Source organism: Stigmatopora nigra, chromosome 4 (assembly GCF_051989575.1).
Source record: "Stigmatopora nigra isolate UIUO_SnigA chromosome 4, RoL_Snig_1.1, whole genome shotgun sequence".
Lineage (NCBI taxonomy): Eukaryota > Metazoa > Chordata > Actinopteri > Syngnathiformes > Syngnathidae > Stigmatopora > Stigmatopora nigra.
The window spans coordinates 8,592,158-8,610,029 of record NC_135511.1 but is presented as its reverse complement, the minus strand read 5'-3'; the positions used below and the strand labels follow the sequence as shown (position 1 = coordinate 8,610,029).

At 38.4% G+C, this 17,872-nt stretch overlaps 1 protein-coding gene across 1 annotated transcript in view; it reads right to left on the bottom strand.

Annotated features, from left to right (window-relative positions):
* The window catches only part of LOC144195914 (F-box/LRR-repeat protein 17-like), a 140,284-nt gene that overhangs the window by 71,993 nt on the left and 50,419 nt on the right, over positions 1-17,872 (bottom strand). The window contains exon 8 of the mRNA XM_077715794.1: positions 15,151-15,281. Within this exon, the coding sequence (XP_077571920.1) occupies positions 15,151-15,281 (131 nt within the window). The remainder of the gene's footprint in view (positions 1-15,150; positions 15,282-17,872) is intronic.

Sequence of the window (17,872 nt, the reverse complement as noted above, 5' to 3'; positions counted from 1 at the left end):
GCCAGCAGTGAGCAAGTGAAGCATGAAATATGGAGTCTATCAGTGCTGTGTCAGAGAAAAAGCAAGTAAGAGCAGAGGAGAAATCGGTGGGGAGAAAGACGAATGAAGATACAAGGGGAACGGAATTTTATTTCTATAGCAACACCCAAATGTTTGTCAAACAGTTTTACTGAAAATATTTCTGCCAGGTTTGCCATAAATAATAGAATGTTGATTTTTTTTCCTGTGCACCGCATAAGAAATTGTTTGAATGTTTAAATAAGAAAAACAGGTAAGCAACATAAGCCAGAGTTCTGGAATTTCAAGAGCTGATGCACAGAATGCGTATCTGTAAATACAAAGTTCTATTTGGGTAAAAACCATTGAGGATTTCAAACCAAGGATCATGTCCCTGCAATTGGCAGCCAGGGTGCAGCTGGTAGTCACTCAGTGAGCAGTTGTGTACCCCAAGCTTTGACTGCCTACTGTTGAAGTGTCCTTGGGCAAAAACTGAGCCCTAAATTGCGCCAAGTGGGCATGATTGTTCCGAGCATGGCAGCAACACCACCTAACAGTGTGTGAATGTCAGTCTGTAAAATGATTTGGGAACAAACAATTCAGACAAACAGCGATTACAGGTAGGGCAGAGGTTGGTAAGCCTGTGGGACATGTCAACAGATAAACTCAGACCTTTGTAGTGCCTTTTGCACAGCTGTCATAGTAACCAAAGTCAAGTGGACAAGCATGCATGCATGAGATGTAACTATGTGCAGTTCCCTGATGAATTAACTTGTCAACTGTACGTTTAGAGCCAGGTGGCAACATCTGTCCTTTAGCAACACAGAACTATAGTACCTGCATAAAAGTCTCAAACATAAAACAAATAAAAAAATGAAACTACATTGGAAGCTGTGAAGCTTGCAATCCAACAGAAACTGTTGAAGCAGTAATGGCTGCTACAGTAGAAAACATATGTTGACTTCCACGTACAGCTCTCACAAGGTAGACTACAAGGTAGCCGGGCAACAAATGCTAGTCTGGCAAAACAACATGCGAGCAAAAACCTTCCTTGACAAAAAATGTAACAATTCAAACATCCTTCATGCACACGTCAAATGCACTAGTATCAGAGAATGTGTGAAACATTCAGAAAGGGAGACTTTTGAAGTGATTCTTAGTGGTTTAAGTTCAGCCTTCTGTTCCATCTGGTCCAATTTATAGCCGTCTCTGTCATCTAGGCATCCATATCTCGACTAAGAATGGGGCGCCTGTCAAATAGTGCTCCAAATTTTCATTGGAGTGGTGACACACCTGACACAATCTGTCACAGCTCCGAGATAAGGAGAAAGAGAACAAACCACATTTGTTGGCTCTTGCACATGATTAAAAACAAAATCCAGAAGATGTCATTAGAAGAAAAGGGGATATAAAATGTATACCGCATGAATTGGTGGGGGGCCACAATATGCTGAATGACAAACAACTTCAAAAACACATCAAAAGGCCTTCAAAATCACATAAGGGAAATAGTTCAACTCAAATATGTTTTCACACAGCTAAATACGCAGAGGCATTTCATGGCTACGACTCAAATGACGTGAACTAACTTTCAAACATGCTTTATAGATATGGTATCATTTTCTTTCAGGTGCTACCATTAACTCATAAACACAGCCATTTTCACAACATATCCCCTTCTTTCAGGTGCCACGGAATATTGTGTTCTCTGATTATACAGACAAGACTTACAAAAAAATATTAGACTTTCATCATAAAAATACACGTTTGGTTCTATGCATTTTGATTCTTTAGTTATGGGTAGTTGAACAAAATAAACAATGTTGATTATACATCTTGGGTAGTCAATGAGGGTGAGGGTTAGGATAGGTTAAATTATATTAGTTGCTGTGGTGTATTTTGTTTATGGCATTACCATATATAAAAACAAAGAAAATAAGAACTATTTCTTCTTTTAGGGTCTAAGGAAACTTTCCTTATTCCTTATCCCAATTTAGCAGCATCTGAATTCAGGCTCTGAGGGAAACATTGTTTAGAGACCGCTGTTACACAACAATTTTGGAGTTATTGGTCATTTGTAAAGAAAAACTCAAATGCTGGTTTACTCAAAAACAGTCAAAGATTGTGAAGGAAGAAAACTTTCAGGGGGAAAAAAGCCAGGTTACATAAACCTTTGTCTCAGAGAAGTTGTGTTTGTTAAACATAGATGAACATCTGCAACGGTGATTAAATATACATCCCTATTGGAAAGCAGGCAATAATTCACGTCGGCAACATATGACCACACAACATTAAAATGCAAAGAAACACATTAATATTGATTAGGAAAATGGTGTTTGTGTTTTCAATTCAGTCATTCTAGCCAAGAATTGCTACATGGGGTTCTCTTAAATCAGTTTTTTTATCAAATTGATTGGTTTCCCAATTGTCTAGTTTATACAAATAATTTAAATAAAATAAGAGCTAACAAAAACTGACTACCAATAACATTCTACCTGAATTATTTTATTTTTGTATCATATTTACTCAGTTCATATTGATCTGTTAGAAGTACCTTATTCATACACTACAAAACCTGAGTTTGAAAAGTCAAAAGCACGGAAGTGAAAATAATGCCTCTAAAATCACACAACGTGTGAGCTTAAACTCGAGTCAATATGTCAATATAATGTGCCCGTCCTCTGTTTATCTCTATCAAAAGATTAATCCAGCATGTTCTGTTTGTTCTTCAGCCCTCAGTGGCCCCTTTCAAATGGAGCTCTTCAAATGTTAAGTAAAAGATTAAATATTACGATCAGCTTTCTGAAACATATTAGTTTCAACTGGAGATTCTTCAGTATTCTTAAGGAAAAGATGATGTTTATCCTATAAGCAGCTTTAAAAATATGAGTGGAGAGCTTATTTACAGCATAAAATATATACCAAATTTACAGGATGCTGTAGTAAAAGAGTCGCACTTGTTACCAGTGCTGCTTTCTCCAAGTATCATACTGAGATTGTGACCTCAAAGTATTACGATCAATATTGCAGGAAAACAATCAAAGCCCAATCATTTAATTCCTCATCTGGTATTCATATCCCGCTTACTTAAATGAAGGGCGTGCTTGTTGCAATGTTAATTTGAGAACAATCACAGGCAGAACAATATTTAGTGTGTAAGTATCCCCTATTTTATATTATATCTTCTTTGTTCTGCCTGTATTGCAAAAACAATTTTACCTATAATAAAAACATAACAAAAAATAAAGTGATGTGCTTGTTTTGCACCCATGTTCTCTCTCCCCTAACAGAGGATATAGACATTTTATGAAAGTGTCAACTCTGTAATAACCCAGCACAGCACAGCTTTTAGGGGCAAATGGATGTCAGTGACATTGTTGCATGTTTGCATAAAAACCGTGGGAAGACGAGCAGTGCAAAAAGTTTTGCTGGCAGGTTGGAGAACAAATTGATAGCCATTAAGTTGTTCCAACTATGCTAACCTTTCTGTAATCACATGGTGCATGTCGCTTTGAAGCTGCCAACGCGACTTCGCTCCAGGCTCGCAATCCACCATTTTGCAGACGGCATTTCAGGAGTCTTGGGATAGGGGAAATATGCATTGACATCATTCTATTATTGACATCTCTGGCTACGGAAAATTGAGTCCATTTGAAATTTATGGATATCGACGTATAGTGAAAAAAAATGTACTGTGAACTTACACCCACAGGAAAAAATGTTTAGTGGCTGAATAATCAACATGAAACCTGTCTAAAATATACAGGAAACTTTTTCTAACATTTGCATATTCCTAACATCTACAAAAGTTTAAAGAGAAGCAAACAACCCGTGTGCCTTGGTCCCATTTCAGAAACACTGCCTAGATACAGGTAAACATTTCCTTAGTGATGACGTACATTACACTTGGAAAATTTGGCTGAGGCCTTGACTTTGGACTTTGTGGTATTTTACGAAAGTGCTATTTTTTAAATTAAAAACATTAAATGTGCCACTTAAAAAGATGTATTTTAGACTACTTGTATTATTATCTTAAAAGTGTATTGCATCAGCATATTGAGGCAAAATATGCTAATCAACATTTTTTTTTTTATGTCTGAAGATGATTTTATGAGATACTGTAAAATATATTTGTGGGAGAAATGACTGTTGGGTTCAATTGTTAAAAATGACTTTCAATGAAGGCCGAATCCCACTCACTATATTAAGGCAGACTGATGAAAATGTATCAATAGGGGAATCAAGGTGATTTTTAATCAAATGAATACTCCTACAGAGAATTTGAGAATAAGGAAACCCATGCCATAAATTATGAGGTTAAACCTAATGTCTTCTGATCAAATGCATGGAAAACATGCCAGTGAATGAGAGGGATAAAAACAGATTTAATGTTTTGATTATTTTTTAATGGTGTGTATCTTATTAAAAATAGCATTTATTCTATGCTTGATTAGTTTGTTTCAAAGAGGGGTTATTCAAAATTGCATTTTCGATACCTCCCAATAAGATGGAAGCCGGGCTGAATAGCTAATGGGCCATCATATTTAAGAAGCTGCGCCAAGCAGCCGTCACATTAACACTAATTTAATCTGTTAATGAGACAGGCCTTCCTCCCTGTTTAACTCTCACTTACTTAAACAAGGCAACACTCACAAAGGGCCTGTCATGAAGAAAAAAATCCAAACTTGTGTTATTAACTCTGTCTGCACCTCGGTGGAAAATGCATTTGACAATTCACAGACATCCAAACAATATTATTATTCCGCAATCAGTGTAATAAGGTATTCAAGTGCATGCAAACCAGGTTTGTTCTTTCATACCAGGAATATTCTTCCCTTCCTGACATTCTGTTATTATTATGGTTGTTTTGATTTTGTCAAGTGTCCCTCATCGATAGTAACTGGCAGGAGGATAGATCGTTTGAAGTGGCATGAATGTGCAGGAAATTGCACCACATAAAACTTCACTTCACCTTCCAGCATTGCTGTGGCCAGGGAAGCTTACTATACATAAGTGTGGTAAAAGGGACTGACACTTGTAAAACAAATCACAAGAGTCGAGCTTGCACAAGCATAGCAAGAAATTCTACACGAGGGCCTGTTCAAATGGTGACACTGACCAAAATCAACAGAAATCTTTCTATTTCAGGGTGCATTTGTTTCGCATTACCCTGGAATATAAAGCATTGAACATAAGCGGGACCCACAGTAATCTAACTGCAGAAATATTCAAGAAGGACACTAGAGTTGTTTATTTCTGCACTACTTGGAGAGCTTAAAAAGTTAAAAAAGAAAAGCAAGATCAAATGAAAGAAAGAAAAAACCATGACCCCCTTGTGTCAATAGGGGAGTGCAGCCCCAAAGTAATACTTTTAACTTTAGCTTCAATGACAACAACAAGAACACAAGGCCACCAAAATCTTCTTTAGAGGGAAAGTATTAGCTCAAAGAGTCATGTCGTCTTAGGAAGGTGGAACTACATTATGCAATTGAAGGCCACTATCAAGTCTGATAATTCACTAGCAGAAAAACTGCTCGTCCAACAACTTCTATTTAAACTTTTGCATCATAAAGAATGGTTTTATCAGCCATCAAAGCTGGAAGGTAAGGAAAAAAAATACTGTTCATTAGCATGAGGCCCCTTTCTGTGCCATAGCATTTGGCTTGTAATACTCCAGACTACAAAAGTGCCACATATTCATATTTCCACCCTCTGGAACTTGCAGCTGGTCCGTGCAGACACTTGAGCACACAACTAGAAACCTGTGCCGAGGTTGAATTTCCATGAGCCGCCAACGTATTTCCCAACAGTCATGGCTCTACCAAAGACCAAAAAAGGAGATAATCTTGACATCGAGATGCATGGATCAACATTTTGGCACATAGCAGTGGCTTCACACTTCAATGCAAAAGAGCCACACTTACTGTAAATACACAGTTGAGCTCTCGAAACATTCATTAATAGCACTTGGCTTTGAAGGGATCTGACGGGACCTTGGTGCAAAAGAATCTTTCAATAGTTATTGTGGTATAGTAGACCTTCGAGAGAAAAAAAATAAGATAAGTACTAAAATAACATGGATTCAGAAAAACAAATGGAGTGAGAAAGGAGGGGAAAAACTGAAGTCAGCAGGGTGAAAATGTCCAAGTCTTAGCAAATAGTTATTACCAGTCTGTGAAGGGTGGCGGCATTAGCAGAAAAGAGTTGGAGAACACTGTTACCAGCGGCGACTGGTGCCGGCTTCACAGCGCGGCAATCTGACAAAGGCTTAATAGGTAATGGAAGTGGACATGAAATATAGGAGCTTTGTCACGCTTGAAGGGACTTAGCGTTAGATAAGTCGAAACCTACTTCAGGTCCTAAATGGTAAACATTGAAATGTCTGTCACATTTACACTCTCGATTTGTCAAACCTGAACTAATATTAATTCAAAGTGGAGGATAACATATTTCTTTAAGGGGGTTTACTCACTCTGCCAAAAGGCCTGGGAACAACATAGAAATAATAAATTATTTCATTCTGTGGCAGAAGAACTGTCTGTATGCTGCTTTTTTTCATACCAACCAACCTCTGCTTCACCCTAAAATATGAGGCTTACAAAAGTACATTTTCAGTAAAATGACCTTTTTAGAAGTTCCAAGATAGATTGAAACTTGCCCAGGCAGTGTCAGAATGCATGAGTTTTAAGTGAATGTGTCATAATTGTGGTGATTCTGGATTTTCCCAAAAAATAATATCACTTTTTGCCACGGAAACCTGAGATTACATAGTGCATTAATGGCAGCCATATTCAAAAAGAGTTGTATATACTGCAAGCCGTTTGAGAGAATTTCGACAGGCATTTCAAGACAAAACAGTGTATTCTGTGACAATATACATAATAACGTATAAAGTCTTCTGCCTTTTATTTAGAAGTAGAACGTGTATGACTTGAATTCAAGACCAGCGGAACATTACCCTCTACTCCAAAATATGTACTGCTCTCAAACACAGCTGTCTACAAGTATATGCTAGTCATTTTAGTAGTTTGCAAATATGTTCACAGACAAACTGGGCTAGAACTTCTTCTTTGCCCCCCAGTTAAAAAACATTTGATGAACATACATACCAGTAAATTCCAGTTGAATAATATGAACTTCCACAACAGTGAACGATGAATATATTATAATTACTATTACTGTTTAGTATTCCATGCTTGAAGTAACACAAATCTGCATTGTAAGAAAAAGAAAAACAACCTCACATCCGCAAACATTCCAAATGCTGGCACAGGAACTAGTGCTAGTATAGAAAACAATAAAACAATGAGAGACTTGGCCTCAATGACAATGGGGGCAGGAAAAGCAGATATTCTTTTCCTGCTGCTGAGGGATTACACAATAAAAAAAAAAGTTTAAAAAAATTGTGCTCCAATGAAGAAGAAAGGTGAAAAAACAAAAGGGGCAACTAAATCCTTCTTTTGTCATTACCATGTTGAGTTTATACATATAATGAGAGCTTGATTTGAATTATTACGAGTTTGGAAATTCATTAAAGTTCACAATATACCACTGCCGCAGAGTTCCTTTTAAAATGGAGCTGTTAGAGACTATCATACCACACTCAGATTAATGCAAAATACGCACACACACACACACACACACACACATGCACACACCCACACACAAATACACATGGAATTGCAATCAGCACATTATTTGTCCCCAGGGCCATCTAATACAAACCAGGTGAGCAACAACAGCAGTTAATAATAAGTCCAATTTACTTTCAAACTCCCATCACAGAGCACTGTTTAAAACAGCAATTTAAAACACTAAATCAGTCTTGGTGCGAAGACATTCTGTTTATCCCTTGAGATTTGTATACAAATATCCCAGTGAACAAATCTAAGCAGACGTTCTCCATCCGTTTAACAAGAGACGCAATTTCCTTCCTTCTTTGGCAGAAAATGACCTCCGTGTATTTCTTCAGCACTCGACACATGGGTAATTTTCTCCATTTCGGCCCCTGATTCGGAAGCATTTGCATGGAAATGTAGGCTTTTGAGGCTCCCATAACAGAGTGCAGCTCTAAAACGCAATTACTCTCCTAAATGGTGGCGGCTAATTACAGAGGTGTGACAAACAGGTAGCAGAATGAAGCAGGCAGCCTGAAACACAACAGCAGAGTTTGGCCACTTGGGAACGAGCAGCTTCAATGGGGAGCAGTAAATTCATTTAGGCTGGCTTCATTAAACCCTGCTCCTTGGGCTCTGCATCACCCTCTCCCTATGGCTTTCACACTCTCTCTACACTCATTTGCAGGGCGGCAGATGTGCCGTGGGTAAGAAAGCAGAGATCATGCCGATGAGACCGACACAGCGCGAGCAGGGTAATTCTGTAGGGAGGTACATGGGGTTAATAGATGAAGACGGAACAGCAGTGAGAGGACGGGAAGTGAGCAGAGGAAGAAAGACAAAGGAGAAGGATGGTATCAATAAAAGCTGCACTATAATAAAGAATGAGAACAAGGCAAATTCATACCACATGCTGGCAGGATGGAACAAGGGCACATGGACATGTGCGCAATTGATGATAAAGAAAGAGGACATGAAAGGATAAATATATAAAAGAATACTTTTCAGCACAGCTTTTTCCAAAAGGCCCCCCAGAGAAGAGAGGAAGAAGGAAAATTACAGCTTTGGTCCTCAAACCAGGGCCAAATGCCAGGTCTCCAACATGGTCAAACAAGGGCAGCCGAGCCCTATGGTCTCTTTAGCATTAAGATTACACAGGCAGCGTGCTGACCTCGCAGTATGGGCAACCATAATAAGACACGAGCTCCGTTGCCTGCCACTTGTAAGCTAAACAACCTGTGCACAATAATAAAATCCAAAGTTGTATCCTCAAAGCACAAAATAAATACGGTCAAACTTTGGTTCGCAAACTCACAGTCTACGTTCGCAAACCATTTGGTAAATCTCACAACTCATTCATCCATCCATCCATTTACCACAAAAACGTAAAATGAATCTGGTTGCAGTTTGAGGCTTTTGGTTTTAAAGGAGATAACTTTTTTTTATTTATGTATTCTTTATTCTTTGTTTTGAAGTAAAGAACGTAAAAAAACAGAAAAATATGGGTTCCAAAATAAACTGTTTAACAAGCTTTGAAACACAAAAACGCCCTTCTTGTTTTCAGTTATTATTCTCTTTTGTTCAACAATAAAATTTTTAGGCTTCCTGCAAGCATTTTCACTTGGCCTTTTTAGTTTTTGGGGCAACCATTACCAGGATTAATTCACCCCGAGAGCAACACTTGAATGTCATGTCTGCTTGCAAACTAAAGCTAAGGTCACAAAAACAACTAAAAGATAAATAGTTTGGCCCAAATACACATACAAGCATACACTTTCCTGGTCGGTGTAGGGGACATAAAAAAACATGAAATACCAAAAGGCAGCACAGTATTACAAGAAAGAAAGGGCTGAGAATCTTCATTTGAACCATTTTGATCCAAAATAAAAAGAGCACATGCTGGGCGGGTGATGGCTGAAGCAGAATGGACATGGAAAAACCAAAACATATCTCAAAAATCGCTTGGAAAGGAATTTTGAGGGTTGCTTTTTGCTTTTTCATTGGGGTGTTGTGGCTGTGCATCTCCACAGTCAATTGCTATGGTTCCTGGCCATTGGAGCACTTCATGAAAACATGATGACATTAGCGACTGACACACTGATTCTGACTGACGCCAATCACTTTTAACACACAGAACTATCTGTGGGCTGAATAGACAGAGTCTTGGCTTTCACTGGGCCGAGAAAACTAGCCAAGCACTCTGGCGGGAGCTTTGTGGGCATATAAACTTAAAACGCACACACAGGCAAGTGTCTAGAAATAGTATACATAAAGAGATGCTCACTGTGGCCTGGCCAAAGACCAGAGTAACTACAGTAGAAATATGCTCAAATAGATGTAGTGGGAGACATGCATTGCTGAGTTCGGGTGGTAAATTGAAACTATACTGGCTTGGCTTGGAAATCGCAGTCCGCAATGAAATATATAAATTAAAACAAAAAAAAAAAAAACAGGAAGGCACATTTCCTGAAAAAGACTACTACTCCCCAGATGAAATACCAGTCTCATAAGTGAGCAGGGAAAGATTTTGGAATTGAGACAAATTGTGGTTGGGAGAAAAAAAATGTTGAACAGTTAAGCAACCTTGAGAAAAGAGGAAGTAGATAAAACTCATAAAACCTTCAGAGAGCACTGTAGCTAGATGAAAGAGGGAAAATTTGCTTAAAAGAAAATTCACTCTAAGCAGAATTTATTTTCAAAGATAAACCTTTTGAATTTTATTAGCTTTAAACAATGCTCTTGATTATTTTTCGTAAATTTTCTCCTCTCTGGAATTGACCCAATATATGAGGTTGAACACAAGGGAAAAATTGTAAAATTCCATTCATGTAAAAATTATATCTGGGGCAAAATTGAGATGGTTCTTGGGACAATAATTTGCTTATAATGACCATTAGAGGCAGGCTATTTCACTAATTTCGTTAAAACTATAGTGCTTGAAGGCCTACAACCGATTTGCACACTCCACTGCGATATGCATGATTGTCGATGTAATTAATTGCATTTTCATAATAATATTCTACTACAACATTTAGAAAGGAAATTCAGAGAGACTCATTTAAGGAAGGGAGGAATGCGAGCTCATGGACAATGAAAAAAAAAATAGGATGATAGAATAGCCTCTTTAATTTAACCAAGAGGAAGTTTCCACATTTAAAACAAATTACTACCTACCAACTTAAATGTTGTTTCCAATCAAAATATTAAGGTGGTGGCAGCAAGGTGATGGCAAGTGTTTCATGACAGGAAGAGGTCTTCCTAATCCAATAAAATTTGATTTTCGTGCTTAATTGGATATTTTAAGAGACGTTGGATGTTGGAATTAAAAACAAAAGTCTAGGAGTCTTCTGTGCTCTTTCAACTTTTTGCCTATTTTGAATCTCCATCTTGGATATGTCACTAGGCATTGGAGTTTGACGCCGGCATTACTCAAAATTAAGCACCACGGCAGCGTGTTTGTTGTAGCGCACCTTCACACGCAACCTGCCAAAAACAATCAGTTCAACCTTTTTTGTGCCTGACAGAGAGGGTAAAGAACAGAGGATGGCAAGTAGGGAGGGTTTGACATGTAAGAGCAAGAGGGGCCTAGAGACCAAAACAGGAAAACTACACAAGAGAAAGTGTTGTCGTGTTTAACTCATTCAATACAAAAGACGAACCAGCATCACCATAAGTATTAGTAGTAAACAAATTAACATTGAGAATTTGAATACAAATTATGAAAGTGTATGGCATAACATTACTGTGAGAGACACCTGCAACAGTGAGAAACAAATAGCAGTGAAGTATACGTGAAGGTTTCAGAGAAGCCCAAAAGAGAACTGACAAGGACACGGAAACACCCCTTAGCACCTCTCCTCAAATCTGGAGAGACAGATGGCAGAGTAACAAGATGAAGACAAATGTATGTCGTTGTCTAGTAAGGGCTTAGCTGACATTTTGCTTGGCATTTAGAAAACAAGTTTAAAAAAAAAAAAACAAAGAGAAGGGGGTTAGCTCACACAATGTTGATGTACTAAGTCAACAATTTTAAGCACGTCTCACATAACAGTAAATCTATCAAGTGCCCAACATGTTGTTAGGGCTTAAAGATGGGGTAATAACACTTCTCAAAAACGCACCAATTCATTCAGCTTTTCTGCTTTGATTGTGGATTCCTCCCACTTTTCAAACTGAAATTTGAGAAAATGTTACCATACTTTGGACAGCTATCACACCTAGAGACAATCCAAAAATTGACGGGCCCGCCGGACAATGCCTGCGTGCAGCCCATTGTATCCTCTCACGCAGAGAAATGACAGACTGAAAATTGACGTCCCACTGCACCAATCTGCCCGTTGGCCCGTGACAGGGAGAAAATCTTGAATTGTTCATCTTTTCTTGCTCTCTAACATGAGTGCTGTTAGCCGGCTATTATCGAGAAGAATGGAGAAGATCCAGAGGGTGCATGGTTGCTTTTGCCACAAAATGAAAGACAAGTGGAGAAGGGAAAGAAAATAGAGGCAGCACAAGAAAAATGACCAACTCCTTTGCCACCCACAGGGCTGTATCTCTCCAATGGCCTCTTATCAGGGGACAAATTGATCCTGGAAATGAGGGGTCATTTCCTGTGCCTGTTTTACCTGCCCCTGGCAAACTGCCATCCCACTGAAACATTCACACTGCTTATGACCCTGCTGTGCCCCCGGAGGACAAGAAGGGAAGAAGTAATTTTACTTTTTACGGTGACGTCAAGCAAGAAATGTACGTATGAGTGTGAGGGTGCATGACAGGAGCCAAGACAAAAATCAACTCTAAAACCTCAAGATCTATACCCCACTTCTAGGAGGTCTGTACTCTTTTCGGTGAATTTTTTTACTTGTCTGAGTGTTTGTTTGATCAGTGTTTTCAAAATAATGTGAAAATTTTAACAATTGTCGGTGCCGTGTTCAACAAATTAAATTAAATTTCTGATGAATAAATAGCAGGCCTTTGCATATCTGTTGCTAGATGTTATGTGCATTTCCTAAGTATCCCTGACAACAGCAGGTTTTTAACGTCAAAAGCTCTGATTCGTGCACTGTTTTGCTTAGCGTTTTGAGACAACATTTTTCGGTGAAGAGGAGCTGTGCAGTTGCAAATGCACAGTTTATTAAACATTGACAGAAATTCTAACAAGATTATCCAAAATAAAAATTATCAACCGGTTTTAATTCATACCCAGATGTCATTCAGTCAGTCATACTGCTTAAAGGCATATACTAATACAAAAATGCTAGTGTGTGGGTGAGACTTTTGGCTTCATTATACTTCATTAACCCATTCATTGCTGTCTCTTGTATTGTTTTATTTTCTTGTTGTATTTACATTCCTAGATCTTCAATTTATTATTCACATTTATTTTCATTCATGGCTTTTAATAGGGTCTGGTATAGCCTTTGCCCGTTTTAGTTCCTTAAGAAAAAATTTGCTGTTGTGGCAAATAAATTAATCTCTTTGATAATAATTTAAGGGTGAAGGGGGGACAGAGTGCTGGTTTATGCAAATGTATGGCCAACTTAGTTGCAGAGATGCATCTCGAAGGTGTTTCATTGAAGTAGATATTTTTGTGAGTCATCACACAGTGCTATCCATGCATGATGAAACCACTCAGAGGTGACAGAACCGGCAAGTGAAAGGTAAAAACAAATAATATCAAATACTATCACCACAGTATGAACACAGTAACAGAATTTAAGGATGATGCAAGCACACACCACAAAACCTATAGCATGACAGAACGGTGTGGCAGTTTATACTTAAGGAACCTTTAAATCCAAAGTGTTTTTATACACATACAAGCACCCACGCTAGCAAACACACCTTTAAATGACAAGGCCTCCCACTCGTTTTCATGCTTTGAGCGCTGTGACTGTACTGTAAAAAGTAACAATAAAGCATATTTCCGACTACATAGAAGGGTTTTATTTGCCTCGAGTCCTTGAGTAGAAGTCGGCAAAAAACACAAACGGAGAGAGGGCCAGGAGGCAGCCAGCATAAAGTACCCTATGACATGTGGGTTTTCAAAAATCATAAGAATTGGCTAACCAACACTCTCAAGGCTAAAGTATGCAATGCTGCCTAACGCCATACAGAAAAAAACATGGGCACAAAACCAATTATAATTCCAAAATTCCCAAAGGTGACCGAAAGAACTAATGTCAGTTGCATGCACATTTTGAGCCCACGAGCCAGTGTAGTACATATCATAATGACATCGATGTGGCACGGCAAGTGTATGCATGTCTACGAGCAATTCCCTGGCGCTTTTGGCACACTCAGTGTCTTGTTGATTGAAAGGGGGTAGGTATGTTGGGGTATTACCCTCACATTCCCATCACATCTGTTGCAGAGTCAATGCAATAATGATTACACACATATGCAAGCAAATGCTTCTACACACATGTACACACGGCATGTAAAAATTCAATATTGTGAGAACTGGGAGCACAGTGTGCAGAGGAGCAACAACCGTAGCTTTAAATCGATAGATTAAATTGAAACATATGAATAAAACAGAGGGTGATAAATAAAAGAGGAGATGGTTTTACTCCTATTGCTACAATACTGTGCAGCCCCCTATTTCCTAAAGCAGATGGTGGGAGCAGCGAGAGGGATGACCAGAGGGACAAAGAAACACAAAAGACGTGCTTCATGTATTATTATTTTTATCAAGGCTTTCAGATAAACTCTTTTTGTTTTTGTCTATTAGCTGTTTGTTACTTTGCTTTGGAAGTGCATGTTTAAACGGTTGGTCGGGCTAATGAAACTGAACACATTGGCAACTCCAAGGCTGTATGAAACTATTACGTGCTAGTATAAAATGTATAAAATACTACAAATTTCCAACAGTACAGTATCTGAACAAATTGGCAATTTTATATACTGTCGAGATGCCAAAGATATAATTAAAATATTTAATTATTGGCTCACGGCTTTTCAAAAGACAACTAATTATGAAACTGGCGACACATTATTTGTCAATCAAGCTAACTAATGAGTAATCACAGGGAGGGGGATATTAAAAAAAAAACTTGGGATCTATTTAAATCCTTTAATTGGGTTTATTAAGTCAGTCTTCTTTGTTTTTCTCTGTGCCAAATCGCAATGTGTCACATTGTTTAAACATTGAAAGACTACAATGCATTATTTTACTTTGGGTTGGTGATGTTTGACATGGTTTAATTTTGTTTCGTTTGCCATTGCATGGCATTGTATAGTACTGTTTTGATTTTTCTGGCACGATGTGCTGGGGAATGCTGGGACATCATGACATGGTATTTGTCTTTTAACATGATATTCCATGGGTTGGGGGTGTGGGGGTTCTGCATCATGGACTGGTTTGATCTATTGATGTTATCGTTATTTTGCAGGGAAAAAAATATTTTCCATGCTTACTGTGTGAGCATTATCAGTGGTAATCGAGTGCCTACATTGACATGAGCCAAAATAGCCAACATTTGTGCAACACGTCGTCACAAAAAATAAATATATAAAAGTTTTTAGAAAAGTGACATACCTGTCATTGATGCTCCAGTTAAGGCAAAGGTTGAGGGAGCTGAGATTGCGACACTTCCTCACCACCTCCATCACCGTCTCATTGTTCAGCTCTGAGATATGCCGCAAGTCCAAGACGGTCAGGTTGCGAAGCTGAAAACATGGAGAGGTACTTTTAATTACCAGGTTTAGCAGTAAAATGTCTAGTGCTGATGCTCACTGTGTGAAACAACAAAGTTGCAAAACTAGTAGAGACAAACACAGATGCACACACAATTTTGCAGCTGAAATATAGAATGAATGATAATTTCCAAAACACTGTCACAATAAACAATTGTTTTTTTTTCCCCTTAAATTCTTTGTTCCAGGATCACCACCACCTCTGTCGACATAAAGCATATGGAAAGTGGTGGGATACTGTATTTGGATATTTTGAAAGTTAAGTTTGGTTAACTCAAGTCAAGCTAATGTAAATTTCAGTAACTTGGCTGTCTCTGTGAGTCCCTTATGACTAACTGGCATCCAATTTTCTGGTATAGTCCACCTTTTGCCAAAAGTCAACTGGGATAGGCTCTATCACCCCACAACTCTGACCAGGATAAGTGGTATTGAAAATGAATGAATATTGTAGTTCTTTTAAAGTAGCTATCCCTTGCTCCGTGTACTTTTTTTGCATAGTCCCGCAAAATTGTTTGCACTTCACAGGAAAGCCTAGTCCTGGTTTAATTACTATGGTACTACAATTTACTTTATTAATGCGGTTGATGGGATCATCATATATTTGTGTTGCATTGAATATGGTGTTATCAAAATGTTGGCCTTTAATGTAATGTACTGTACAGCCTATAAAAAAAGAAAAAAACCTGTAACACATTTAACTTGTCGCATGTTTAAGGATGGAGGCACCAGGGGGGTATACGATAACTAAGGAGTTATATTACAGGCGGGGTGCTAAATGTCATGGCGGGGGCTAAAAAGAAAACAGGCTCACATTGGGTGTTAAGCTCATTGTGCACTCCTGCAGGCTCCAAAGCTTTGATATATAAAGCTGTGGCCTAAATGTGCATCCAGGGGCAGGAGATGATTATGTGAAAACAGTACAGAGGAAAAAAAGTCATTTGGCCCCTAACAAACATAAAAATGATATCAGCAGATGAAATGTTTTAAAGGTCTTCTTCATTATTAACAAAAAAAAAAAACAGGATTCTTCCCCATGCTTTAGTGATAACATGGGGAGGCCAGTAAGTAGTATATGCTTAACAACCATGTGATAAATAAACAGCCTCTGTGTGTGTACAAAAAAGGGGTGACAAACAAGGTCAAGTGAGTGACTCGCTGGCATTTGATGGATGCTTGGGTTTTTCAAAAACGCAAATGAAGTTGGTGACCAGAAACATGAGCCCGTTCTCCAGCAAACAAGGTTTTTTTGTGTGTTTTTCCCCCTACATGGGGCAGTGGCCAGTACTGAATCAAGTGGTTGAATTATTCATGCACAATAGGCATATCATTGTATGGGAGTGTAGGTGTTTGTGTTTGGTGTCATTATAACCAATTAGATTTACTAGGTGACTGTTTCATTTGCTCAAACTCAGACAGTTTCATTATCAAGATTCAACTTGAAGGAAATCCCGTTGAGGACCTAAGTCATAATTGTTCACCAAATTCAAAACTGCTTATGTCGGCTAAACTGTGCTTTTACACCAGCCAATGGAGTGTGTTTCATTGATGTGGCTAGCCAATTGGAAATGGGGCCAAGCACAGTCAGATTTGATTGGCCCTCAGTGTAGCTAGGTGGTTGAAAAGGAAAAAAAAAACGGTATGTGTTGGTGAAAGGGAGGAGGCAGCTAAGACTGGAACTTTCTTTATCTCGGCAAGTCAATATATGAAAAAAGAACAACCTTTCAGTGATTACTCAAACCTACATAATGTGACAGGACCCAAAGCCGGCGTTTGTTTTCCCATAGATGACAGATTACATTAATTTGACTCGAAACGTTTTAATGGCTCCAATCGTATTTAATCACTTCCACTAGTGAAATTGTTCAGTTTGTGCATGCGTGTGTTAGAGAAATGTGCACGAAGAAAAAGAAAAATAAATAAAATTGTGTGGACGGCGGCGAAGGAAAACAAAGCTGATGGTTTAGGTAGAAAGATCAACACAAAAAAGGTGGATAGGAGTGGGGGCTTTACTGTGGGTTCAGTGGGTTTTTTCCTGCCGCCAGTGACCGTGCAATCTTTGTCACGTCTCCCCCGAGTTGGCAGCTATACCTGGATAATTATTCATGTCGTTCATAAAAACACAGAAACCTGCAAAATCCAGCTGCTTTGAGGCCAGCTTGGTGTCCCCACCCATGAATATACACAGACTGGTGTGCAAATTAATGCACACATTGATTTTTATGAATATTCCAACTTCTGGGAGTAAATGCACGCTCAAATGCACAAATACATTGGAGGTTCTGGCACTAGTATGAACTAAGACTGCTCAGATTAATCAACCCTTTTCGACAAAAAAAATTAATAGAATCTCCAATCAGTAAATTAATGACTAATACTCATATTTCTTAAAGGCATGATTTTAATTTAAATTTAGATTGGAAAGAGCAGGGGGAAACTTATCATGCAATGTCCAATGTGGGCAAAAGCAGTGTTAAATTGGAAAAAAATCATGCACAAATTGAACGTTGTTATTAACCAAAACGTATAATCAATTCACGTACGCCGATGGTTGAGTAAATATCTTG